The sequence below is a fragment of the Dama dama genome, chromosome 12 (assembly GCF_033118175.1).
Source record: "Dama dama isolate Ldn47 chromosome 12, ASM3311817v1, whole genome shotgun sequence".
Lineage (NCBI taxonomy): Eukaryota > Metazoa > Chordata > Mammalia > Artiodactyla > Cervidae > Dama > Dama dama.
In genome coordinates this window covers 18,184,250-18,209,603 of record NC_083692.1, presented here as the reverse complement: position 1 = coordinate 18,209,603, position 25,354 = coordinate 18,184,250, and the positions used below count along the sequence as shown (strand labels likewise).

At 51.4% G+C, this 25,354-nt stretch overlaps 1 protein-coding gene across 10 annotated transcripts; it reads right to left on the bottom strand.

Annotated features, from left to right (window-relative positions):
- Positions 1-1,038: 1,038 nt before the first annotated feature.
- ABCD4 (ATP binding cassette subfamily D member 4) lies at positions 1,039-24,660 on the bottom strand. Of its 10 annotated transcripts, none has more exons than XM_061156643.1 (20): positions 24,504-24,659; positions 23,389-23,507; positions 23,125-23,252; positions 21,763-21,902; positions 20,360-20,476; positions 19,879-20,004; positions 19,186-19,236; positions 17,298-17,392; positions 16,945-17,066; positions 16,752-16,843; positions 16,494-16,583; positions 14,544-14,752; positions 14,274-14,365; positions 13,533-13,569; positions 13,106-13,155; positions 12,605-12,657; positions 12,147-12,223; positions 11,186-11,301; positions 1,920-2,016; positions 1,039-1,100 (listed from the first exon to the last, which is right to left on the bottom strand). In XM_061156643.1, exons 1-20 carry the CDS (start codon positions 24,539-24,541, stop codon positions 1,054-1,056), a joined length of 1,896 nt encoding a protein of 631 aa, XP_061012626.1. In that variant the 5' UTR covers positions 24,542-24,659; the 3' UTR covers positions 1,039-1,053. The 10 variants fall into 10 exon arrangements, with proteins under 10 accessions (XP_061012626.1, XP_061012627.1, XP_061012634.1 ...); XM_061156644.1 differs by lacking the exon at positions 1,039-1,100 and adding an exon at positions 1,431-1,459; XM_061156641.1 differs by lacking the exon at positions 1,039-1,100 and having other exon boundaries at positions 1,720-2,016; positions 24,504-24,660.
- Positions 24,661-25,354: the final 694 nt, after the last annotated feature.

Sequence of the window (25,354 nt, the reverse complement as noted above, 5' to 3'; positions counted from 1 at the left end):
TCTCTAGGCCAGAATACTGGAGTGGGTATAGCCTTTCCCTTCTCCAGGGGATCCTCCCAACCCAAGGATCGAACCCAGGTCTCCCTCATTACAGGAGGATTCTTTACCAACTGAGCTATGAGGGAAGCCCTTTTATACAATAATAGGTTGATTTTCACAGGAATTTAAAATAAATAATCTGAAAATCGGTGTCACTGACTGCAAAATAAGTATCTGGCTCTTCGACTCTCTCAAGGTGACCAGCCTCCTATGTGGCCAAAGGATGAAGCTTCTGACGTCTGTTCTGAGCCTGGGTGGCAAGTCTCTGGCAGAGATTTCTCGCTCGTGCTCTAATTTCTTATTCATAAGTGTATCTTCCCCTACAACAAGGGTATCTTACTCATTGTTTGTTTTCAAATATTTATTTATTTGGCTGTGCTGGGTCTCAATTGTGGCACACGGGATATAATTCTATGACCAGGGATCCAACCGGGGCTCCCTGTGTTGGGAGTGTGGAGTCTTAGCCACTGGGCATCCCTTATTCATCTTTTATCTCCAAACCCATCAAAGTATCACCTAACCCATTGTTGAATGAAAGAATGAATGTTCTTCCTCTAACTCACCTATTTATTTAATCATATTAAGACATTTAGTGAGCATCAACTGCGTACCAAGCAGTGGGGCAAGGCACTGGGGATAAGGTGATGGTTCCAGCAGTCCTATTTGAAGGGAAGTGAGATTCAAAAATTGAGTGAGCCTAAGGTGGCTCACAGAGAAGGCAATGGCACCCCACTCCAGTACTCTTGCCTGGAAAATCCCATGGACGGAGGAGCCTGGTAGGCTGCGGTCCATGGGGTTGCTAAGATTCGGACATGACTGAGCGACTTCACTTTCACTTTTCACTTTCCTGCATTGGAGAAGGAAATGGCAACCCACTCCAGTGTTCTTGCCTGGAGAATCCCAGGGACAGGGGAGCCTGGTGGGCTGCGGTCCATGGGGTCGCTAAGAGTCGGACACGACTTAAGTGACTTAGCAGCAGCAGCAGCAAGGTGACTCAGATGGTAAAGAATCCACCTACAATGTAGGCGACAAGGGTTTGATCCGTGGGTTGGGAAGATCCCCTGGAGAAAGGAAAGACTATTAGAATATTCTTGCCTAGAGAAGGACAGAGGACTATGGTGGGCTACTGTCCGTGGGGTCGCAAGAGTCGGACACGACTGAGCGACTAACACTAAGAAACAAAATTGCGAATATCCTAAGGCATCAGAGGCTGGAGATGAGGAACGGTGAAAGATCACATCCACAGGGCTGGGATCAGTCAAAGTGTTCTTGTTCATGAGGGGTCCTCCCGTGCTCTAAATCGAAATAAAAACTTTGGCTCCTTCGGCCTCATACTGTTTCAAGTTAGAAGCGAGGACAACGGCAGAGGTGTCAGATGAGCGGGAGAGAAGGGTGGTTGAACCACGTCAGGCTCCAGGAGCTGGCGGGGGCAAGGGAGAGGGCTTGGCAGCTGCCCCACCCTCAGTTAGATCTCAGGGACAAGTGGGACCCTCAGAGGCTTGGGAGCTGCCAGAAACCCTCCTGGATGACCACCCCCAGGGAATTTACCCTGGGAAGAGGCACACAGCTCTCCGCAGAAGGACATGCAAATAGGGCTCCGGGCAATCAAGGTGGGGAGAAGCCACGATGCCACAAAGGGAAAACAGAGGATGGGAAAGAACAGGCCTGAAGAGCCAGGACCCTAGGGGGCAGGACCTAGAGTGCAGCAGTGTTAGGTGCTGACTGCACCCCGGGGGGGCCTTCTCTCAGAGAAGACTGTGGAGCCTGGAAGAGAGATCTTACTCCAGGCTCCACAGGCCCGACAGGCTGCAGATAGACGGCTGCCTGCGCCAAGAGCCAGAGTGATGACTGGGCAGGATGGGCTGATTTATGAGCGAGACCTGGAGCCGAGAAGCAGGGCTGGCAGGGATAGATGAGGAGTCTGGCTGGCAAGGGGGGCCATGGGGGGGCGGTGCTCCAGAGGCCCAGTCCTGCATCCTGCAAGAAAGGGGCCTTGATTGGGGGATCTCCAAGACCCAGTCCATCCAGCTTCCTGCACCCCCAGCTCCCTGGGAGTCTTGGGGTCTTCCCCTGCTCCCGCTGAAGCTGCAATGCCTTCTCCCCTCTGGTGTGGCTGGTTCATCAATTGGAGCAAAGATACCACACTAATGTAAGACGCTCAGCATCCTAGGAAAACTGGGAGAGGGCTTTATGAGAACTCTCTGTATGTCTTCACTGTTTTTCTGTCCATCTAAAAATGCTGTGTAAATCATTAGCATAAAAAAAAAAAACTAGTTTGTTTTCTAGAGGGAAAAAACAGAAGGCTCCTGAGGGTTAGAACAAGTGTGAGGGCTGCTCCTTTCTCTGTCTCTGACCCCAGGGCTCTGCTCACTGGGTGTCACAGTTCCAGGCTCCCCAAGATCACCCTCTGGGGAGACTGGGTTAAGAGCCCTGGCCTCAATAGCTTCCATCTCCTGATGTTTCCTTGCCACCTATTTCTCCCTTGGGTCTCCCCGCCCCGCCCCCCTTGCCTGGCTGCCCTTGACTGAGAATGTAGTGAAGTCTCTGCTTAGTCACAGCCAAGCAGGCACAGCATGCTCTGCTCCAGGAATTTCTCACTCAGACCAGTTACCCGCCCCCCCCCCCCCCGCCCCCAGTATTGGCTCTTCTCCGAGGTAGATGGCCTCCTCCCCTCCCTGATTCCTCCTCTCTGAGCCAAGGTCCCCTCTGATTTATCTCCCCGGCTCCATTCCCAACATGTCCATCTCAGGGTGGGATTGGGAGGATGAGCTGGCCTTCCATGGAACTGGAGAATGGCACAAACTGTCCTATGTGCCCTAAAATTGAAAGTGAAAGTTGCTCAGTTGTGTCCGACTCTTGGCATCTGACTCATGGTTTATATTCCATGGCAAATGGAATTCTCTAGGCCAGAATACTGCAGTGGGTAGCCTTTCCCTTCTCCAGGGGATCTTCCCAACCCAGGGATCAAACCTAGGTCTCCCACATTGCAGGCGGACAATGAGAGATGAGAGGGAAAAAGAGAAAAAGTTCTATTTCCTCCACACAGCCCCAGCGAGGGTGGACCGGAGCAGTTTTTATCTGCCCAGAAGAAGAAACAAGCTGAATCCAGGCTCAGCCAACAAAGCTTTGCAGTTGAGATGACAACACAATAACTAAGTAAGTGGATACCTTTATGAATGAGAAAATAAGACAAGTGCTGAGCTAAATGGATAAAATAATAGATGCAGGTGAGTCTTCTGGGACAAATGTGTCCTTTAACAAGAGTGCCCCTCTCTCCTCCTCCACATCTTTGTCTTCCACAGTGACTTGTTCAGGAGTCCGTCCACCTATGGTTTCCATTCAGGAAGAGCAAGAGCCCAGGAAGAGGGTGGTGGACAGTGTGAAAGGTGGGAACGGACTCAGGACCAGGTCGATGGCCCTCCTTCATCTTCGGATCATCCCTGTCTGACTATAAGGCCCCATCACCCAGGCATGACAATTCCTGATAAGAGTGCAACCTGAAAATGGGAAGAACATCAAAGTGCATCTGGAAGGCCTGGTTCTAGGGGCAGAAGCTCTTCTACTTTTTTTTTTTTTTTAATTTGGCTGCTCTGGATCTTAGTTGCAGCAGGCAGGATCTAGTTCCCTGGCCAGGGATGGAATCCAGGCCCCTGAAAGGGAAGTTTGGAGTCCTAACTGCTGGACCACTGGGGAAATCCCCACACTCTGCTCCTTTCCTAACTTCCTCAAGCATTGGTATACATTCATCTACACAACTGCAGCCATTGACAGTACTGACCAGGGATGCTGTGAAAAGCCAAAGAGACGACGAGATGGTTTGCATTAAACTCTATTTCTTTTTGAGTTAGGTTTATTGTTTTAGCTGTTAACATCAAAAAAAATTTCCCACCTTCTGCTAACTTCTTGAGTTGAACACATCTCATTCATTTTTTAAAACTGAAGTATAGTTTACTTACAATGTTATGTATCTCATTCATTTTACTCTTTCTTCTTTACTAAATACTTAAACTATACTTAATACACTTAACTATACTTAATACCTAAGATACTTTGTCATACATTTCTTAATTTTAGTCTGTGACATTCCAAAAGACTTACATGTAGAGTTTTTCTTTTCAGTTTTGCATATTTACTAAATCTCATTTTTTCCCTCCTGAACATTTTAAGTGTTTAAAAAGTTCCAGGTATATGGGATTTTTGTGGGATAAGAAATTATTGACTTCTAATTTTATTGTATTGTGATCAGATCATTACTTTCATTCTCTTGATCTTTTGGTATATATTGATACTTGGTTTAGGCTAATATGTGACTAATTTTTGTAAATATTCTATGTATTGTAAAACATATATTTCCTCTCATTTTGGAGTGCAGTGTTCTATGTAACTATTAGTTGGGCTGTTCAAACATATATGTTTTAAAATTTGGCTGTGTAGGTCTTAGTTGTGGCCTGTGGGATCTAATTCCCTGACCAGGGATCTAACCTGGGCCCCTGGAATGAGGAGTGCAGAGTCTTAGCCACTGGACCACCAGAGAAGTCTCCAAATATTTTATATTACTCCTTTTTTTTCTGTTAAAAACCTTGCACTCTGGTTGTGGATGTGCCAATTTCTCCTTGAAATTTTATCTTCTGTTCTTGCATTTGCTAACCCATGGTATATTATCTGCCTGGGTATTCTGTAAGTTAATATGATAAGGTTCTCTCTTAAAGTGTTGTTCGGTCACTCAGTCATGTCTCTTTGCAACCCCATTGACTATAGCACGCCAGGCTTCCCTGTGCTTCACTATCTCCCAGAGCTTGCTCAAACTCAAGTCCATTGAGTTGATGATGCCATACAATCATCTCATCCTCTGTCGCTCCCTTCTCTTCCTGCCCTCAATCATTACCAGCATCAGGGTCTTTTCCAATGAGTCAGCTCTTCGTATCAGGTGTAAAGTGTAAAGGGCTGTAAAACGTGAATAACATGATCACCTCTCAAGCCTTTGGCTTCTGTGCATTCTTCCCCACTGCAAGTGGTCCGTGCCCCACCTGGCTCCCCATTAGGCTTCCCCCAATCCTGACATTGGGGTATCTTCGTGCACTTGTTTCACTTGGCTCTTGTCAATCCCCTCCAACCACTAGCACCCTCCTCTCCATTTCTGTCCTCTTTATCCAGAAATGTCAAGTCAGCAGCGGAGGAGGAATGATACGTGGCATGTACCAGCACTAGCTCCAGCACAAGCTCCAGAGCTAGAGCCAACAACAGAGCCCTTGGCAAGTCCAGAGCTAGGACCAGCTCCAGCCACCGCCCTAACACCAAAGCCAGAGCTAGGGCCAGCAACAGGACAGAGCCAGTGCAGAGGCACCGCCAGTCCCTGGCCCAGCTCGCAAACCAGCTGCAGGGTGACATTCAGCCGTAGCTCCAGTTCCAGTACCAGTTACAGATGGAGAGTCAGTGCGAGCTGCCAGCTCTAGCACTAGAGCCAAGGCTAGAACTGGCTCTAGGCTTTCCTGTAGCAATTTGAGCATATTACAGTTGCTTTAAAGCCTTTATCTAAAAAGTCCAATGTTTGGGCTTCCTCAGAGATGGTTTCTGCCCATTTTCCCCTGCTTTGAGTGGTCAAAATCCTGTTTCTTTGTATATTTTTCTTTGTTGAAAACTGAGCATTTGAATATTATAATATGGTAACCCTGGAAATCAGCTTCTCTCCCTTTCCCAGAGTTTACTGTTTTTGATTATTGAAGACTGCAGTCATCTGTTTAATAACTTTCCCCAACTATTTTTGTGAAGACTGTCATCCTTGTCATGTGTGTTCATTTGAAGTCTCTATTTGACTAGTATTTTCACAACTTTTCCCAGAAGCTAAAAACAAACAACCCATCTCTTCCAGTCTTTATAGGCTGACTCTTTGCTGTCCACTCCTGTAACACTTAGCGAGCAGCTTATAATTCTGCCTTAACCTTTACTTCCTGTTTCCACCAAGCCCAGTGACCGGCCAGAGGTGAAAGCTTAGGGTCTTCTCAGGTCTGTTTCGAACATGCATCCTGTCCTGGCCATGCATGTAGCTTTCTAAATTCCCTAGTCAGTTCAGTTCAGTTCAGTCGCTCAGTCATGTCTGACTCTGCGACCCCATGAATCGCAGCACGCCAGGCCTCCCTGTCCATCACACACAGGTTCATTTTAGAATACCCCAATTTCTCAAAGAAACTTCCCAGTATTTCTTCCCAGGCTTAGGTGGTCTATTGCAGTGAGTTGGCCAAATTGTTCATTCGGGTAATTCATTCCATGATTTTCTTTCAGTAATTGTTTTTCTTCTCACAGCATGTGGCATCTTAGTTCTCTGACCAGGGATCAAACCTGTGCCCCCTGCAGTGGAAGTGCAGAGTATTAACCACGGTACCACCAAGGAGTCCCTCAGCAGTGTTTTCAGAGTACAAATCTTGCATCTCCTTGGTGAATTTTATTCTTTCTGATATTATTGTAAATAAAATTGTTTTCTTAATTCCTTCTCACTTTGTCCATTGCCAGTATACAGAAATACAACTGATTTTTTGCATATGTATCCTGCAACCTTGTTGACTTTGATATATTTTGTGTAGTCTTTTTTCCTTAGGATTTTCTAAATATACCATCATGTCATCTGCAAATAGCTTTATTTCTTGCTTTCCAACTTTGATGCCTTTTATTTTTCTTGACTAACTGCTCCGGCCAGAACCTCAATGATGAATAAGAGTGGTAAAAGCAGTCATTCTTGTCTTGTTCCTGATCTTAATGGGAAAGCTTTCAGTCTTTCACCAGCTGAGTATGATGTAGGGTTTTTATATATGTCTTTTATCATGTTTCGGAAATTTCCTTTCCTTCTAGTCTGTTTATCAAGTGCTTTTATTATAAAAGAAGGTTGGATTTTATCAAATGCTTTTTCTGCACCAATTGCCAATTGAGATGATCATATAGTTTTCCCCCTTCATTCTACTGGTGTATTACATTGACTGATTTTCATATGAACTACCCTGCCATGCCTGGGCTAAATCTCTCTTGATCATGATGTATACTGCTTTCAATATACGGCTGGATTCTGTCCACTAGTATTTTGTTGCGAATCTTTACATCTATATTCATAGAGGTATTTGTTTGCAGTTTTCTTGTAACACCTTTATGTGGTTTTGGTGAAGGGGGATACTGACCTGATAGAATGAGTTAGGAAGTGTCCTGCTTCTATTTTCTGGAATATTTTGAGGGCTGATATGAAACACTGTTTAACTGTTGAGTGGAATTTACTAGTGAAGCCACTGGTCTTCAGATTATTAGCTAGGAGGTTTCTGATTACTGATTCAGTCACTTGTTACAGATCTATTCAGATTTTGCTTCTCCTTGAGTCACTCTTGAGAGTTTGTGTGCTTCCAGAAATGCATGGGGAACAAAGCTCTCAGCAGGAGCAACTTGGCCCAGCCTGGCCCATCCCTGACGCAGAGGTCAACGGGTTCCCAAGGACAGGGATGAGAATGCAGCCTTGCAGGCTCAGTATTTTGGACTTTAGTGTAATGAGCAGCTAGTCTGCATTTTTAAGGTCCCTCTGGCTGCTTTGTGGAGGATGTAGGGGGTTGGGAAAAGTGTCAGGGAGACCAGGGACGGGGCAGCCACAGTTGTCCCAGTGGAGATGCTAAGGGCAGGAGTAGACGTCAGATGTATTCTGGAAGCAGAACCCACGGGACATAGCGATGGATTGGAAATGCGGAAGGTCTGGAGGGTCTCAGGTCTCTAGCCTGAGCTTGGGGTGGACAGTGGAAGCACCACCCCCTGAGATGGGCAAGATGAATGCAGCTGGTGGGGGCAGGGCAGGGACTCAGGAGTTCTGCTTTGAACTGGAGATTCTTAAGTCATTTCAGGCTCTGGAGCACTGACCCCTCATCAAGAGTAAAAAGGAAAGAAAAGGAAGCATCTTCCTCACAGGGTTCTTAAGAAACTGTGGCGGGAGCTGGGCTTCCCTTAAGCACGCAAGCTCTGCACGAATCCCTTCGCTGGTTCAGGACTGAGTCTTGTCTGTTTCCTCCTCTAATCCCTTGCGGTCTGGCAGTTCTGGGCCTGGGGCCTGCTCTGAGCTGTCACCAGGTAAAAGTCTCTGCCCTGTCTTCAGACTTTCCCATGGAAATTGCCCCCAGAGGTACCTGACCCTCAAAACCCTTAACTACCTACAGATGGGCAAATTCACTGGCCAGTTACCCAGCCTCACCCTGCCCCGTTTAAGGACAGTGTTCCCCAGCACCTGTCCCCTGTCCACACTTCCCTGCCTCCGTGGGAGGGCAGTCTCGACAGCCCCAGTCCTGGGCTCCCTTTCAGCTAGCTTATTCTCCAGGCACGGATTCTCCTGACAACTCCTTGTACCTCCAGGGGTTCCTTCCTGACCTAGGCATTAGCCCAGGCCCACCCAACATTCTGACACCTAGACAGGATGTCAGGAACAAGACAATGTTTCTCGAAAGGCAGTTTTTACAGAGGGCACCCGGCATTGCTCTTCTTTGGCTTCCTGGGAGATTGTCCCCAGAACACAGACCACCGTTCCCTGTGGGCTGTGGCAGAACAGAGATTAGTCTGTCATCCTTCATCCCAAAATGACTGGGGTGGTACACAAGTTGATGTGGTAGGTAAGCAGATACTTGATGGAGATGACAAAAGATTGCTTTTCTGCCCTGTCCCATGGCTCCAGCATTCTTCAGAAGAATGATGTATATAAGGATAACATTTCTATGGATTATCCATGTGGGTCTGTGTGGACCCCTGGGCAGCAGAATGAGACCCAAGTTTGGGAAATCATCTGTCTGGCTTATTTTAAAACATTTAAAATAAACACTTTGGTCCTCTTCATAAGGACACAATACCTGACTTTTCCTCATGCAGGTTTGTATCAATTCATCTACAGTTCTCAGTAGCCACCTACTCTGAGATGGGTGATGGAAAAGCGTACAGTTTACCCCTAAGAACAGCTTTCTCTTGGCAGAGTTTCTGCAAGGGAGAACACTGGGTTCTTGAGTATTAAGAACAGAAATAGCACTGGAAACATGTTCGAGGCAGAGGAACAAACTTGGTCTCTATAATAATCTGCTAGCAGCAGCACTTGTGAAAAAGGCTTAGGAGTTGGAGCTTATGAGGACAAAGTAAATCAGTGAGGCAAGGCTGTCACAGAAAGGCCGAGGGGAGTTTCTGCTATATTGAGGAAGGTCCAGAAACTAAACCAGAGACGGAGTCCTCCCACACCCAAACCCCACAATTCAAAACATGCCCAAGGGCTGGGAGTCAGGGTGCTCCTGAGGGAGACAGGCTTCCCCTTGGGCCTAGGGGCGAGCTCTCCTCAGCTGGAGGGGTCTGAGGACAGACGTCCCCCAAGGCTAGCAGCAACTGAACAGAGGCCAGCAGAGCGCTCAGCAGGATATGGTTGGGAGAGGCAGGTCTGGGAAGGTTCCTGAAGCAGACGCTGACCGTGACGGTCCCTTTCAGCCCCGAGAGAAGGGCTGCCATGGGCCTTCTCAGCACCGACATCCTGTAAGTTTCTACGGAGGCTTCACTGGGGCCTGGGCACTGCAGGTGCCCACCCCAGAGTTCTCTCAGCCCCTCAGCACCTGGACACACCGCTTTAGTGCCCTCAAGGGGCGGAGCTGAGAACAGGTTCCAGGCCTCTGTGCCAGCTAAGCCATGGGGGGTGCGTGGGGGGGTGACTTGTTACCCGGGGCAGCATCTCCCCACGTCTGGAACTCCACCCCACGTCTGGGATCATTTCCAGTTTGGTATCAACAGGCATGAACTAACCCTGTCTTATACAGAGGAAATCATCCCTTGTAGCCTTGTGGTTCCCATTCCATCTCCCCACATCTATTAAGGGGAAGTCTCAGTTGGGGGCTAGTGTGTATGACTCCACGCTAACATCCCTTAACCTGTGTACAGACAGCAAGTCTCATGTGTAGGCACAGTATTGGGCTGTCATTTCACAACACTATTTCTATTAATTTTTAGTTACTTTCTATTTCTATCAAGTGTAAACTTTCCTTTAAAAATGTATTTAAGGAAATAAGTTAACTTAAAAATATTAGAAATTTATTTTCATCTGGGTTAAGATAAGAGCAGCAGAAGGGCCCTCGAGGTTAGTGGCTGAGGACAACTGGCAGCTGGGGAGATGCCAGTGAAGGACCAGCGGCAGGAGGCTCAGCACAGTGGAGAGTCCTGCTCTGGCCCTCCAGGGTCTCAAAGACGTCTGGAGAATCAACTATAAAGATCATCTCAGGAAACTCTCGGTGGTCCAGTGGTTAAGACACGGCACATCCACTACAGGCGATATGGATTTGATCCCTGGATGGAGAACTAAGATCCTGTATCCTGTATCCCACAGGATACAGGATCCCACAGGATCCCACATGGATCCCACATCCCACATATGTACTGTGTGGCCACAAATAAAAAAATAAAGATCATCTTATGATGAAGAAAGAGAAAACAGGAAAGCCGCAAGTTGAAAAAAAAGTTTATCTTTTCTTTAAAAAAAGTTATAAAATTTATGTAGCTGATTAAAGTTTAAAATCTCCTATGGAAAAATTGATGTGATCTGAAAGACTTCTGGATCACTTGACTCCCAAGTCCAATACACTCTTCCATTTCGACCCTTCATCTCTTACAGATCCCACACTTCCACGTTTTCTTTAGAAAACACGATCTGAGGTTATACGTAAGTGATCAGCATTTCAAGTGTACAAAGCGGTGTCTGAGGTAGCAGGAGGCATGCTGGCAGGATGAGGGGTGTGGAGGCTCACACGTGGGCTGAGCCCACTGCCGCCAGCGTTCCCCACACTGCGAGGCAAACCTGGGGCTCCTTCCTCGCCCGCCAGCCCTCCTGGTCTCTCCTGGGGACCCGACCTCCCGAGCCTGGCTCTCCTTCTGGTGCCCAGCCTTGGCTTCATTCCACTTTGATTCTGGTCAGCTCCCACCTTCCGTCTCCACAGAGTCTCAGAACCAAGGAATGAAACTACAAGAGACCCCCACCACCACCCGGTGATCAGGCTGCCCTGGCTGTGATCGACCCCCTGCCCACTCTGCCATCCCCCCTACCCATTCCACTGGCCGCCCGCCAGGCCCAGCCTTGGGGTTCCTCCTGGTCCTCGGGCCATCCTGCGGGCACGGGTACCTTCTCGAGGCTGCGCCGATGGCCCACGCTGATGAACGTCATGCCCAGCTGCTGGCCGATGCGGTACAGCTCGCTCTCCACCTCCTCGGTCAGGGCACTGGTGGCTTCATCAAGCACTGGGGACAGAACCCAGCAGGAAGACGTAGGGGCCTGCGATCCGTCTACCTCTGCTGCTCCTCCAACCCACCCCCACCTCTGGCTGGGACCTGATGAGAGGCTGAAAACTGCTCTGCCTTCCAGGATCCCTGCCTTGGGGAGACCAGGGGCCAAAGGAACAGAGGGTGAGGCTTCATTTGGGAAGCCACTGCCAGCAGCAGGACAAAATCCTTCAGCTTCCTATGGATGAATACCAGCCACTGCCTTGGACCACTCAATCCGTGGAATCCTAGTTCCCTCGAGGATGTCAGTTCCTAGTAAAGTTCATACCTGCCATCCCTCTGCCAGGTACAGCTGGGGAGATGGCAGAGTCTGAGGACCAAAATCAGAAGCCCTCTCAAGGCTGCCTCCAGCTGCAACACTGGCTGAAAGCTTAAGACTCGGCAGTTTAATATATGGAGGCTTCCCCGATGGCTCAGTGGTAAGGAATCTGCCTGTGATGCAGGAGATTCGGGTCTGATCTCTGAGTGGAAAGGTTCCCTGGAGGAGGAAATGGCAACTCACTCCAGCATTCTTGCCTGGAGAATCCCATGGACAGAGGAGCCTGGTGGGCTACAGTCCAAAGGGTTACAAAGAGTCAGACACGACTGAGCGGTTTTATATATACCTGAGGATGCCAAGCACTGCTGCCTCATGGGCAGAGTCCTGGTGTCCCCCTCAGCAGGGACAGAGACACCTGGCCAGGCACAGGTGTGCTCTCCTACCCATACCCATGACTCTCCAGGTGCACTTGAACAACATGCTGCTACACCTGTGAGCGCACACGGCACCTGAATGGCACGCGCACCTACAGAGCAAACCTCACCTGCGTACTTCGGCTGCAGGTAGAAGAGCCGCGCAAAGGAGAGCCTCTGCATCTCTCCCGGGGACAGAACATCATACCTGCGGAAAGGGAGGGGGAGAGGCTGGCTGGAGGAAGGAGCATATAGCTTGGCTTCCGCACAGAATGGCCTGGGCAGGAAGAGGCTCTCACTGCAGACAGACTGTCCCAGGGCCCCCACTTCCCACCAGAGCCCCACTGCCCACATGAGATGAGGCCAAAACTCTGTATGCAAGGATATGAACCAGGCCCCTAATGGGCCAGCAACACCCTGGGATTTGGGGTCAGGAGTCAGTTCATCCCTTGCCAGGACCCCTGGGACCCTAATGGGCCAGCAATGCCCTGGAATTTGGGGTCAGGAGTCAGTTCATCCCTTGCCAGGACCCCTGGGAGCCACTGTCTTTGGGGGAGCTGTCTCTGGAGCACGCCAACCTCCTCCTTACCAGTTCCAATCGACCTGCTGGTCCAGACCTTCTGTCCTTGCCACCAAGCTGGACTGTAAGACACCGGAGGGAATGATGGGTCTGTGGAAGGGCTCATCCCTATCTCCTCCCATCCCGAGGACCGCCTCAGTCCCACCACATACATCTACCCCCAGCAGCACAGCAAGCAGGGGCTGGGGGAGCAGTCTGCCCCAGGCAGAGAGGGGTAGTCCATCAGCTACTCTTTAGACTTGCTGGAGTGTGGGAACCAGCAAAAGCAACCCGGCATGGTGTTATCATTGTTTTCAAAATTGCAACAGAGTGATCGCTGCTTGTTTCCCGTACCTGGCTAACAGCTCCCACTGCTGATTTATATGCCCACCCCCAACCTCCCTGCCCTCGCCCCAGGCTCAGACCTCCAGTCCCCGGCCAGGGACAGTAGGTCTGGCCCTGCTCGGCCGGCACCTGTGTGGTCGGTGCTACGAGGTGGGCTTGGACCTCAGGATCCTTGCCTTCACTTACCAGGCCTGCCAGCTCCAAGAACCTCATGATCCTCTCATCATCGGTAGAACCTGCAAGACACAGAAGTCAGCGCCTCTGGGTGGCCAGAATAGATGGGGTGCATCACGACAGGGGGTGGCGGGGGCAGGCGGGCAGAGGTGGAGGCACCAGAATGGGGGCCAGGGCTCTGAGTGACAGGTGATAGCACTTAATAAACAAGGGAAGAGCCGGGGAAGGATGTGATCCGTCCCTTCCCTCCCGTGAGTGTCTCTCCTCTGCAGGGGGCAGAACAAGATGAGGTCAGGGTACAGACCCCAAAACAGTAACCAGTCAGAGGAGGTGGTGGAGGGGACCCAACCACAAACCAGCAGCCTGGCTGGGGGCCTCCCCCAACAGGCAGAGAAGAGACGGTGGGATGGGGGATGTGTCCCGAGGGGGCCCAGCTCACCTGAGTCTGGGTAGATCTCCTTCAGGGGATATATCACCTGATAAAACAAAACCACAGCAGCCTGGGTAAGGGCCAAGGAGAGGTGGGATGGCACACAGCCCACCCTTGCTTGGAAACAGGAACCGCCAGAGACCAGGCTCCTCTCGACCCAAGGAGAGGAAGAAGCACTCTGGCTGAGGGGCTGGGCTGGCAGACAGCAGGGAGGGCCCCCAGAATCCAAGCTGGTGCTCAACAAACACATGTGATATTTGGCTTATGGCCAGCACAGGTTAGCCTGCCTCCCGGAGCTGCCCTGAGTACATGGCCTGACCCACAGATGTGAATATAAAACAGGAGCGGTCCATCAGCTACCGTTTAGACCTGCTGGAGCATGGGAACCAGAAAAAGCAACCTGACATAGTGTTATCATTGTTTTAAAAACTGCTACAGAGTGAACCCTGCTTGTTCCCCATACCTGGCTAACTGCTCCCACTGCTGATTTATATGCCCACGCCAACCCTCTCCCTCGCCCCAGGCTCAGACCTCCAGTCCCTGGCCAGGGACAGCAGGGCCGGCCCCGCTGGGCTGGCACCTATGGTTGGTGCTACCAGGTGGGCTTGGACCTCGGGGTCCTTGCCCTCACTTGCTGGGCATGGTTCATTTATGTCCCATCTCCTGCCCCAGCTCTCTAGGGCTGAGACCTGTCAGCCTACCAGGGGCCAGGTTAGGGGGTGGGGTGGGAGGAGTGGGCCCCGGGCTGACCTGCTCCCGAAGGGTCCCGTCAGTGAAGAAAGGCTTTTGGGGCAGGAACAGCACCCCGTGAGGTCCAAAGTCTGCCACCATCTGCACTGAGCCTGCAGAGCCCATAGAAACCTTTGTTTGGGCATCTTCCAAAAGGTAACTGCCCCTCACTCTCCTCCAAGAGGCTTGATCCTTACAGACAGATGCACACACATATCCCGCCACACACACACATGCACCCCAACCCCCCAGGCCAAGGCTGGCTCAGAGACAGGGCAGGCTGGTCCTCACCCCGTGCGCTTGCCCAGAGGCCGCCCAGAACCCGGAGCAAGGAGGTCTTGCCGGTGCCCGTGTTGCCTGTGATGAGCAGGCTCTGCCCCTCAGAGATCTTCAGGCTCAGGTCCTTGATTAAGGGTTTGTGAGAGGAGGGGGCGCAGATGCAGACCCGCTCGAGGAGGAAAGCTGTATCTGCTGGCTCTGTTGCTGGCCCTCCCGGGTCCCTGGGGTCCGAGAAGGGAGGAGATGGGGGGAAGAAAAGCACTGTCAGTGCTGCTGGGAGTAGGGGAGCCCCTTCTCCTGGGGGAGAATCACCTCTGGACTGGGTGGCTGCTGTGGGCTCAACTGTGGCCTCAGAAATATGCTGAAGTTCCAACCCCTGTACCTCAGAAGGTGACTGCATTTGGAGACAGGGTCTTTAAAGGGGTGAAAGTGAAAGTTGCTCAGTCATGTCCAACTCTTTGTGACCCCATGGACTATACAGTCCATTGACTTCTCCAGGCCAGAGTACTGGAGTGGGTAGCCTATCCCTTCTCCAGCAGATCTTCCTGACCCAGGAATCGAACCAGGGTCTCCTGCATTGCAGGTGGATTCTTTACCAACTGAGCTATCAGGGGTGAGTACATTCAAAAGAGGCCGTGAGGGTAGGGCCCTAATCCTGCATGACTGCTGTTCTAAGAAGAGGGAGAGACACACTAGGGGTGCGCAAGCAGAGAAAATGCCATGGAAGGACGCCGTGCGAAAGCAGCCGCCTGCAAGTGAAGAAGCAAGGCCTGGGGAGAAACCAACGCTGCTGCCACCTTGACCGTGGACTTCCAGCCTCCAGAACAATGAGGAAATAAACATCGGCTCTTTAAGCTACCCAGTTTACGGTGGGTAGCTATGGTAGCTATGGGTGTCCTACGGTAGCCCTGGCACACGGACAGAGGTGGTCTGGGCACCTGCTCCATGGCAGGCAGGGCCAAGTCCTGCCCTTGACTGATCTTAACCAGTCTTACCAGCCATGCACCACAGCGGTTATCCCCTCTTGGCAGATGAGGAAACTGAGTCCGGTGGCTAAGTAACCCACTCAGGAGCACAGAGCTGCATCTGTCCAGTTCTAATGTCAAGAGGTTTTCACAGCATCACAGTGTGACTGAAGGTCAGAAGGGGAATGGAAATACTAACCCGTTCTGGAGCTTCTGGCTCTCCGTGGATGCCCATCTTCCCCACAGAACAGCAACTCCAGTTTCCTACAGTCCCTGCCCCAGTAGCCCACCCAGTCCCGGGGTTTCAGAGATGCATGAAGTTTTCATTCTTAACAGAGGCAACAGTTAAGGTGTTAGCTCCGAAGAAGAGAGCTGAGTGTAGTCCTTGAAATTCAGCCTGTTTCCATTTTTCAAAGCTTACTCTGCGGCCTCCGTCCAAACCACCTCCTATGAACTAGGAGATCCAATCCCCACAACAACCCTAAGTCGAAGGTTCCATGAACATCTTCCTTATGGATATGAAGATACTGAGAGCAGTTAGGTAATCTGCTCAAGAAAAGTGAGGATATGAGACAAATCCTCGATACACAGAAAGGTCAGAAACATCCCAGAGCCTGCAAGGATACACGAATGAAGACACCTCTGGGCCTGAGTGGGGACAAAGAACAGACAGGCCCCAAGGAAAGGGGCGGGTGCAGCAGGGCTCGGTGGAAGGAAGAGGGAAGAAAGGAAGAGGAGGGATGCTATTCAGAGTTTTGCTAACTCAGGCCCAGGCGGCTTTGTGCACTTTGCTTCCATCGGGTGGGGGGATGGTGTAAATGAACACAGATGCCGCTAGAGTGACATGGATGGTGAAGATTTACAACGCGCCTGCACACAACAGGGGTTTCTTTCATTTGCTCCGCCGGACTCTCCTGCTCAGCCGGGAAAGGGCTGGGCTCCGGGGTGGTTCCGTGGCCCGCATGGTCCACCACCGCACTGCTGGCCCAGGGCTTACCTGGCCAAGTCCCACTGGCTCTCATCCAGAAACTCCCCATCCTGTGACTTCGGGGTCATGTCCAGCAGGGTCTCCTGAAGCTCCCCGATCCTGGGCAAGAAGTGAAAGCCTGAAGCCCCAGTGAAGGCCTTCCTCCTTTTTTCCTCTCATGCCCATGAGTATTTGGTGAGTTTTTTCTGCTCCTTTTTTTCCCCTTGGCTACTTCTCCCAGCGGCACACACTTTGCTCAGGACCCGGCAGGGCTGGAGGCAGCCTCACCTGTGTGTGTAGCCCGCCACGTCGGAGAGTGTGGTGGAGAGGTCGATGAGCTGGCTGAAGCAGCTGATGAGATACATGCACACGAAGGCGTTCTGGGCAGGACAGAGGGCAGAGAGCCCAGGCCTTGACTCTGAGGCCAAAGGGCAGGGGAGCAAGCGTGACCGGGGGCGGGGTCCCCAGGAGGGAGGCTCACCTTGCTGACCAGGCTGCTGAGCTCCGCGGGGCTCAGATCTCCATAGACGCCACTGAAAATGGGGATCGCGATCACGACGTAGCTCAGGATGCTGCCCAGATAGTCAAACATGTTGATGCCGACTGTGGAAGATGTAAGAGACCCAGGGTGAGAGGCCTGGGCATCGAGTGTGTGTGCTCCAAGGGGAACAAGAGGCCAAGCAGCATCAAGTGATTTCCCAAATCCTCACTCTCCTGAGGACACTCACAGCAAAGGCAAACTGATCAGTGCAGAGAGGGAGGAAGAGCTTGTGGGGGGTGGCCGTGGACTATCCTCGGCCCGTGGTTCCTGCCTCCCGGGCTCCCTGCACCTACTGTACAGCCAGAGTTCCTTGGACATCAGCTCCCTCTGGGTCTGAAGGAGTCGCTGCAGCCTGCGGTCTGTCCTCATGTGCTCCACGTGCCCAGCCCTGATGAGAAAGGCTGGGATGTCCACAGGGTCTAGAGAGCCTCTGCCAGGTTCCTCACACTCCCCTTTCGGGACCAGGCCCACCCAAGTGATCTTTCCTGCAGACCCTTTTGGGCCACTAGCAGTCAGCCATTGCTGCATTCATTCAACCTGGTATTGCCGGCAGAAAGAATAGCAACTCTTATATAGAGTGGGCAGACCTGGTTCAAATTCTGGCTCTGGCCAGTGACCAGCTGGGTAACACTGACAGGTTATTAAGCCTCTGAGTCTCAGTTTATTCATCTATGAGATGGAGCTTATAATATCTATGTAATAGGCTAACGTGAAAATATCTGAATTTAAAGTGCCAGGCATATGAGTGGCTCCTGATAAAAAAACTGCTGTTATTAAACAATACACCGAGCAGTCTCTAGGTGGCAGGCTTGGTGCTAGTCAGCCAGACAGAGGTTGATAAACCGGTCCCTGTACTGGAGGAGCTCCCAGTGCAGGATGGCAGGCAAATGCATGCGTTCTTCACCTGGAACATACGGAAAGTGTTACATAAGCCGTGTGTCTGCAGGACTATGGAAGCAAACAGGCCTGATCACTAAGGGAGTCTGGGAAGGCGCCCAGGAAACGGTGACTTCAAGCTTCAAGGATGAGCAGAAATTCTCCAGGCAGAAAGGTTAGGGGAGGACAGAGGAGTTTCAGATTTAGCATCAAGGACAGAGAGGCTGCAGGAGAACAAACTCAGAGCCCCAAGAACCAACCTGCTTGCCCCAGGGCCCAAAGCTTCATGAGCAGAGGTTGCAGAATCCATCCAAAAACAATTTAGCACAGGCCCAGCTGTACCTGCTCCCCATAACAAACCTCTCTCAGGCATGCTGAGTGCATGCTAAGTCGCTTCAGTCATGTCCAACTCTGCGGCTCTATGAACTATAGCCTGCCAGGCTCCTCTGTCCATGGGATTCTCCAGGCAAGAGTACTGGAGTGGGTTGCTATACCCTCCTCCAGGGTCTTCCCAACCCAGGGATCGAACCCATATCTCTTGCATCTCCTGCATTGACAGGTGGGCTCTTTACCATTAGCATCATCTGGGAAGCCCCTCAACCTCTTTCATAGATTCCTGGAACTCTTGGTGCCCCCCAGGTGGTGGCAGCTACAAACTGTAGCAGAGATGGACCGAAGAGCAAAGTCCCGGGGCTATTAGAACCAGGTGACCCAAGGACAAACTTCCATTCCTTAAACACAAACCTCTGGGCCCTTACTATCAATCCAAACAGAGTCCAGAGTCCTTACAGGAGGCAGAGTTCAGGGACCTGCCATGGCCGCAGGGGAAGGAATGGGATTTCACAACACGGCTATCAGGACAGAGTCTGTGGGAAGCGGGTCCTCTGATCTGAGAGGCCCCACTCCCTCCCATGCTACAGAGACGCAGGATTAGCTATGGACGTCACCGGGCTTCGGGCACTGGTGGAAAGCCATTTTTTTACAGACAGAAAAGCAGAGGCAATGCCTTATAGTCATCAGCAAGATGATGAAGCAGACACTCATTTCACTCTTAGAGCAAATTCTGCCCCATGTTACACCACTAGGAGGAACGACTCGTTTCAGAAGCAAACTCACGAACAGAAGGATGAGGCAGACAAGGACAGTGAGGGACATGGGGAGAGGGTCATGGCCAAGTGTGAGGACGCCTGGCCCCTGGCCTTGGCGATGGTGGGAGGGTTGTATGATTCACCTGGCCCTCTCTGCCATCTATCTCCCCGATCAGTTCTGATGAGGTAGATGGGCAATTATCTCCATGAGACTCACCTGAAAAAAGCAGCAGGCTCAGCATTCACCCGGATCTGCATGTGCTTGAACCTGGGCGGACCAGAGGTAAATGTGTGCTGACGGTGGGCAGGACGGGGCCCTCTGCTTTCAGAGTCCTGGATCAACAGGACCCCCAGGCAAAGAGGAACACGGCTCCCCTTCAACACTGTGACTGCCTCAGCCCAACCCTTCCCCAGACTGTCATAGGGTGGGAAATCCCAGGCCTGGGTCGGGTGGCAGGAGCCCTGCGGACAGGGCAGCCCCTCGCCTCGCTCCAGAGAGGACAGGTGCATGCTTGCCACTGCCCCTCCTCCTCCCAGGGCCGGGTCTGAAGGAGGAGGCCAGGAAGCACAGAGCAGGGCCCAGATCCACGGGCTGACTTGAATGAGGGCGTCTGGAACAGAAGCACGTGAGAAGGCCAAGGGATGATGGTGCCAAGGGCCAACCAGTCACCGTTCTCACTGCTGCTCATGTATCACCTCATTAATTCCCCTTACGATTCTCTCCACTGGGGACAGTACCATCTCCATTTTAGAGATAGGAAGATGGAAGTTTAGAGAGGTTGAAGACCTCCCCCGAGAGCACATGGCTAGTGACTGGCATAACTGGGATTTAAACTCAGGCAGCCTTTTTCCAGATCCCATTCCTTACACGTTATGCCTGACCCAAAACCCCCGAGCAAGGGAGACCCACCTGAAATCCCCCTCCAGCTTCTCCTGCTGCACCAGCTTTGCCACAATGGGACCCATCAACACTCTGTTCACCACGGTCCCCAGGATGAAATACCCGAAGATGCTCACAGGCCCGAGCCAGCCGGTGCTGAAATGCGGAGAGAGGGAGGGTGTGGAGAGGGACATATGCCCGCAGGCCTCGGCCCTGACTCCTGCCCCCATTCTGGGCAGCCCCTGTCCCATCTCAGAGCCCCGTGGGGCCTCTGCTCCTACGTGGGAGCACCCGGTACCTTGACAGAGACTCACTACAGGGCCAAAGGGAGGGCCGGGGCCCGAACAGACAAGATGGGAAGACTTCCTGGGGTGCAGGTGGGAGGGAGGGAAGACCTCTCTGGACCCTGACCCGGGAGAGTGGACTCCCCTTTGGCATGTGAGTGAGGGACTCGGGGGAACCAGCGGGCAGGGAAGGACGGGAGGCACGCCAGCCAGAGGAGAGGCTTCACCTCCGGAAGCACTGGTAGGTGTAGTAGACGAGGGTGAAGGGGGAGACGATCAGCTTGCTGGCCATGCTGCTGAGCTGCCGACAGAACCGCTCCACGTCCTGGCTGATGCGCTGGTCCCTGGGGCCAACGACACACAGTGACTGGACCCAGGAAGCTGGCTCTGGGGTGAGAGCTAAGGTAGTTCCAGGTTACCTCTGATTTTGAACCTGCCTTGCAACGACCCCATGGGAAGAGGGACCCAGACAAGGGCTGGTCTCCTAAAGGCAATGAGACCCTTAGGATCTTCAAACAGGGTTGTGGAGAGTGGCTTCTGATGGCACTTCAGTCCACCCCTCAGAAAAAAAATGGCAGCTGAAAGGTCCAGCACCCAAGGGGCCTGAGCTGGCTCCAAGCAGAACCAAAGAAGGACTTGAGGGTGGGTGACCAGAGTTTCTGGATGATTAGGAAAGCTCTCTGGCTTATCTCACTCCTCCCAACCTCTCCCTCACGAGCCAGAGCCCACCCCCCATTTTAGCTATGTGGCTGTGGAAGCTCTGTATGGGTTCAGCCACAGAGAAGACGCCTAGAAGAGAAAGTCAAGAAGCATCAGGGCAGGACTTCTCTGGTGGTCCAGTGGTTGAGAATCCACCTTCCAATGCAAGGGGACATGGGTTCGATCCCCAGTCAGGGAACTGAAATCCCACATACCACAGGGTGACTAAGCTCGCATGCCTCAACTAAGACCAAATGGAGTCAAATAAATACATAAATTAAAAAAAAAAAAAAAAAAAAAGAAGCATCAGGACCTCCCAAGAGCCTTTGCTGCAAAGCTCCGAATAAGCTGAGGAAAGGTTACCTCAGGCAATGAAGAGCTTGGAAGGGTGGTGAGTGGGGAGGAAATGAGTGTGAAGAGAGACTCCACACGTCCCATCCCAACACCAAGGCCACAATGACTCCTAACTCCCAGAAAGGTGTGAGCTTGGGCAAATCCCTTGCATTCTCTGGGCCTCAGTTTCCTCACCTGTAAGGGAACCTGGGACTCAGTGAACCTAAAAGAGGTGATAGAATGGGGACTGGAATCCCAGACTGAGTCCTAGACAGCAGCAATTTTTTACTGTTGAAAATCAGAGCGCCGGTTTTCTTGCTTTTTTCTAGCAAGGACTTTTCTCTCTGTCTTGGGGGTGCCTTGTTTGGAGGCCCAGGATATGAAATGGACAAAAGAGAGCTGCTCTTGGCCTCTTCTTTCAGCTCCCTGTCCTCAGGCATGCAGAGCACCCTCCCCGCAGTGGCATGGCTCCGGGCAACAACATTTGCAGATAACTGCAGATGACCTCATGAGGTCCCAGCAGGGCCTCTCCTGGGCTGAGTCATCCCAGATGGATGAACCCCGTAGAGGGTGGTGAGGACTGACAGGGGGCGCCTACGGGTTATCGACGTCATCCCGCAGCACGTTGAGGGTGTAGTACACGCGGCCCCGGAAGTAGAGGCGGTGGAGGTGCTCGGTGAGGTCCTTCCTCCAGCTCACATACAGCAGGTTGCAGGTGAACTGGTCGAAGCTCTTGAGCTGAGCAGTGGGGGAGACGAGGGGAAGGGAGAGACGCATCATTCTTCCTGCAAGCGTCAGCTCCCAGCTCAGGCTGGCAGAAAGCCTCTGCCGACCAGTCCCAGCCTAACGGGTGTCCACTCAGCGCTGGGGGCTGCCAGTTAAAGCCTCAAGTCATGGGATTGCTCCCTTCCTCTTTCACGCATGTGTTCATTCCTTCACCAAAGGCAAGGCCCTCCAGCCCCAACGTGCTTCTGGAGATTGGGGACAGTATCTTCTCTTCCATTTGTTCTTATTTTTCTGTCCCCCCAAACCTGGAACAGGGTTCTATATACATAGGTGCTTACTGACAGAAGACCCAACAGAAGTGAAAAAGTGTGATGAGAAGTGGCTTCCCCAAGAAAACGGGTGATGTGGCCTGACAGAGAGCATTAGGCTTGAGTCCTAGCAGAGTCCTGACTCTGATCATTTATGGAGCCTCCGTATGCTAAGGTAAGGGAGGTAACGGTGAGGTCACAGTCTCGTGAAAAAACAGACAGTCCCAAGGGTGTAAGGAGTGTTAGAGCAGAGGTAAACTTAAAAGGATTAGCGGGACTTCCCTGATGGTCCAATGGCTAAGACTCCAAGCTCCCAACGCAGGGGGCCCCAGGTTTGATCCCTGGTCAGGGAACTAAGATCTCACATGCCTCAAGGTACAGCAAAAAATAAAAAAATAAAAGATTAGCAATTCAAAGGGGTGGAGTTGGGTAGAGGAAACATGAAAGAAAAGTTGAGGATGATCTGAAGGAGGTGACAGCAGAGGAATCGTGAAAAGTCAGCAGGCATTAAACAAGTGAATGAGGGGTTGGGGGAGGAGGCCATTCTGTGAGGAAGCAGCAGGTGCAAAGGCTGGGAGATGGGACAAGTGCCAGGCCCAGTCACAGCCTCGGCGCGTCAGAGGACAGCAGCGGCTCTGGCTGCTGGGCCCGGTTTTCAGGGGCTCTGAGCTCGCTGCAGCAAGAGTTCTGATTAAACCAGAACCCTGCGGCCGAGCCCCAAGAGCTTGAAACAATTGTGGAATTGGTCTCATGTGGGCCAACAGGCAAGATCAATGCCCTGCCTAGAGTTCTGACCCCAGTTCCCAGAAGAGGGAGGGAACACAGGCGCACCGCTTGGTTCCTGCTTCCTGATGACTAAGACCCACCAGGCACTGGCCAGACATCATACTAGGCTGGAGGGGAAGAGAGATGTGGGGAGACCTTACCATGGAGTTGAGGACGATGAGCACAACAGACAGGAACGTCAGGGTCTTAAATCCATTTAAGTCTTTGTTTCCTAGGACTCCAAAGTACTGACTGGGGATCAAGCCAACCCGGTAGATCACCAGTTGTTCTGGTGGGAGGGGGAGGAGGCAGGAATCAGTAACGAGGGGTGAGAAAAGTCAGAGGAAGGCTTCTTCTTGTATCCATGTGTCATCAACACCCCGCAGAAGGAAAAGCACCCCATAAGCCTGGGCTCATTCACTCACCCAGTAGGGCCACACACAAAAGGGTCAGGAACATCAAGGCATTCTGTGATGACCAAGAGGGAAATAAAACTTTCTGTATCTGCAGGAACCGCTGGAGAAATTGCAGACCTAACCTGGGTCTGAAGAAGAGAAGCAGAGAGAAGCCTAAGAGGACAACGGAGCCTTAGAGAGCAGTGACTAAACTTTTCTACACCTGTTATGGGTTGGGGCTGAGGCCATGTAGAAAGAATGTCTTACAAATGCTGAAGACAGTAGGCTGGGAACAGACCCAGGGATTAAAAAGGAATTTCTTTAAGTTGACAAATGCTATGAAAGGTTATTTACCAAAAACCTATGGCTAAATTAATAAAGAAATTTTAGCCACATCCTCTTTTTGGTCACAGACAAGGAAACCCGCTACATCCATTCTCAAATAAGACCCCCAAACCAAAAACTAAAAAGCAGGAAAACTCACAACTTTAACTTAGAATTAAGTACTTTTGTTCAACATAGTGCCATAGATGCAGACTTTCCAGAGAAGGGAAAGGTAATAAAATCTAAGCATACAAGAAATTCCTGCGTCAGAAAGACAGGAAATCCACAGAAAAGTGGGAAAAGGACATAAATAAGGGGAAATTCAAATACTTAAAAGAGGAAAGTTAACACAATGGAATACCACCTTACACTGATTAAGTTGATAAACATTAGAAAACCCAAACAATACCAAACACTGGGTGGGTGGGGGTCGGTGGTTGACAGGGAACAGGAACCTTTAGGCAGTGGTGTTGGGAAACCGGGTGTGAACCCTCCGGAGAACAAATGCAGCAGAATTAAGCGTGACCGAGCATCCTACCCTGGGGTGAACAATCTAAAGAAAAATCTAAGCACTAAGTGTCCATCACTAGGAGAATGTATAAGTCAACTGCGGTCTAATGACCTTAGGTAGCACCACCCAGCACTCAGAAGTGAAAACTAGATTACGATAGCACGCATGATCTCAAAAACACAATGTTGAATAAAAAGTTTTTTAAAAATCACAGCATGTTATGAAGTTGCAAGGTGCTGTACCTTTTCCCCAAACAGCCCCGAGTAAGACGTCCCAAGGCCCGGCCGTCCTCCCCAGCCGCCCTGCTAACCTGCCGCCAGGCCGGGGCGCGGGTCCCCGGATCGCCATGAACAGGGATCTGACCGACGCGGGAGCCGGGCAACCCCCGGGTCGGCTCCGGGCAGAGTCTGTAGAGCGCGCGGCCTGCCGAGGAGGGGCGGGGCCCCGGGCCGGGGCGGGGCCGGACCCGGCTACCACAGAGACGGGCGGATAGAGAGGAAGGCGCAGGGCGACGCCGCCGCTCCCGGAAGCGACCGACTTCTCTAAAAGAACCAGAGCGCTGTCTGTCGACCCGGCGCCTAGGGCGCCCTCTCCTGGATGTGGACAGTTTCCCCTTAGGCAAGAAGCAGCGGAGAATGTGACTGGAGTATTTTTAACTCGAATTATACATGTTTCGAATTATACAGGAACCAGAGGTCAAATTGTCAACATCCGTTGGATCATCGGAAAAGGAAGAGAGTTCCAGAAAAACATTTACTTCTGCTTTATTGATTACGCCAAAGCCTTTTTTTGTTTTTTGTTTTTTTTGATTACGCCAAAGTCTTTGTGTGAATCACAACAAACTGGAAAATTCTGAAAGAGATGGGAATACCAGACCACCTGACCTGCCTCCTGAGAAATCTGTATGCAGGTCAAGAAGCAACAGTTAGAACTGGACATGGGACAACAGACTGGTTCCAAATCGGAAAAGGAGTACGTCAAGGCTGTATAATGTCACCCTGTTTGTTTAATTTATATGCAGGATACATCATGCGAAATGCCGGGCTGGATGAAGCACAAGCTGGAATCAGTATTGCTGGAGAAATATCAATGACCTCAGATATGCAGATGACACCACCCTTATGGCAGAAAGCAAAGAGGAACTAAAGAGCCTCTTGATGA

Bases quoted from the DNA above. Each gene is read 5' to 3' on its own strand.
- ABCD4 (XM_061156641.1), bottom strand. From the start codon at position 24,541: ATGGCGATCCGGGGACCCGCGCCCCGGCCTGGCGGCAG. The intron at 23,508-24,503 runs GTTAGCAGGGCG...TCTCTTCTTCAG, and splicing joins GCGCCCCGGCCTGGCGGCAG to ACCCAGGTTAGGTCTGCAAT. The intron at 17,393-19,185 runs GTGAGTCTCATG...CTTTCTCATCAG, and splicing joins GAGCCTGCTGCTTTTTTCAG to GGCTGGGCACGTGGAGCACA.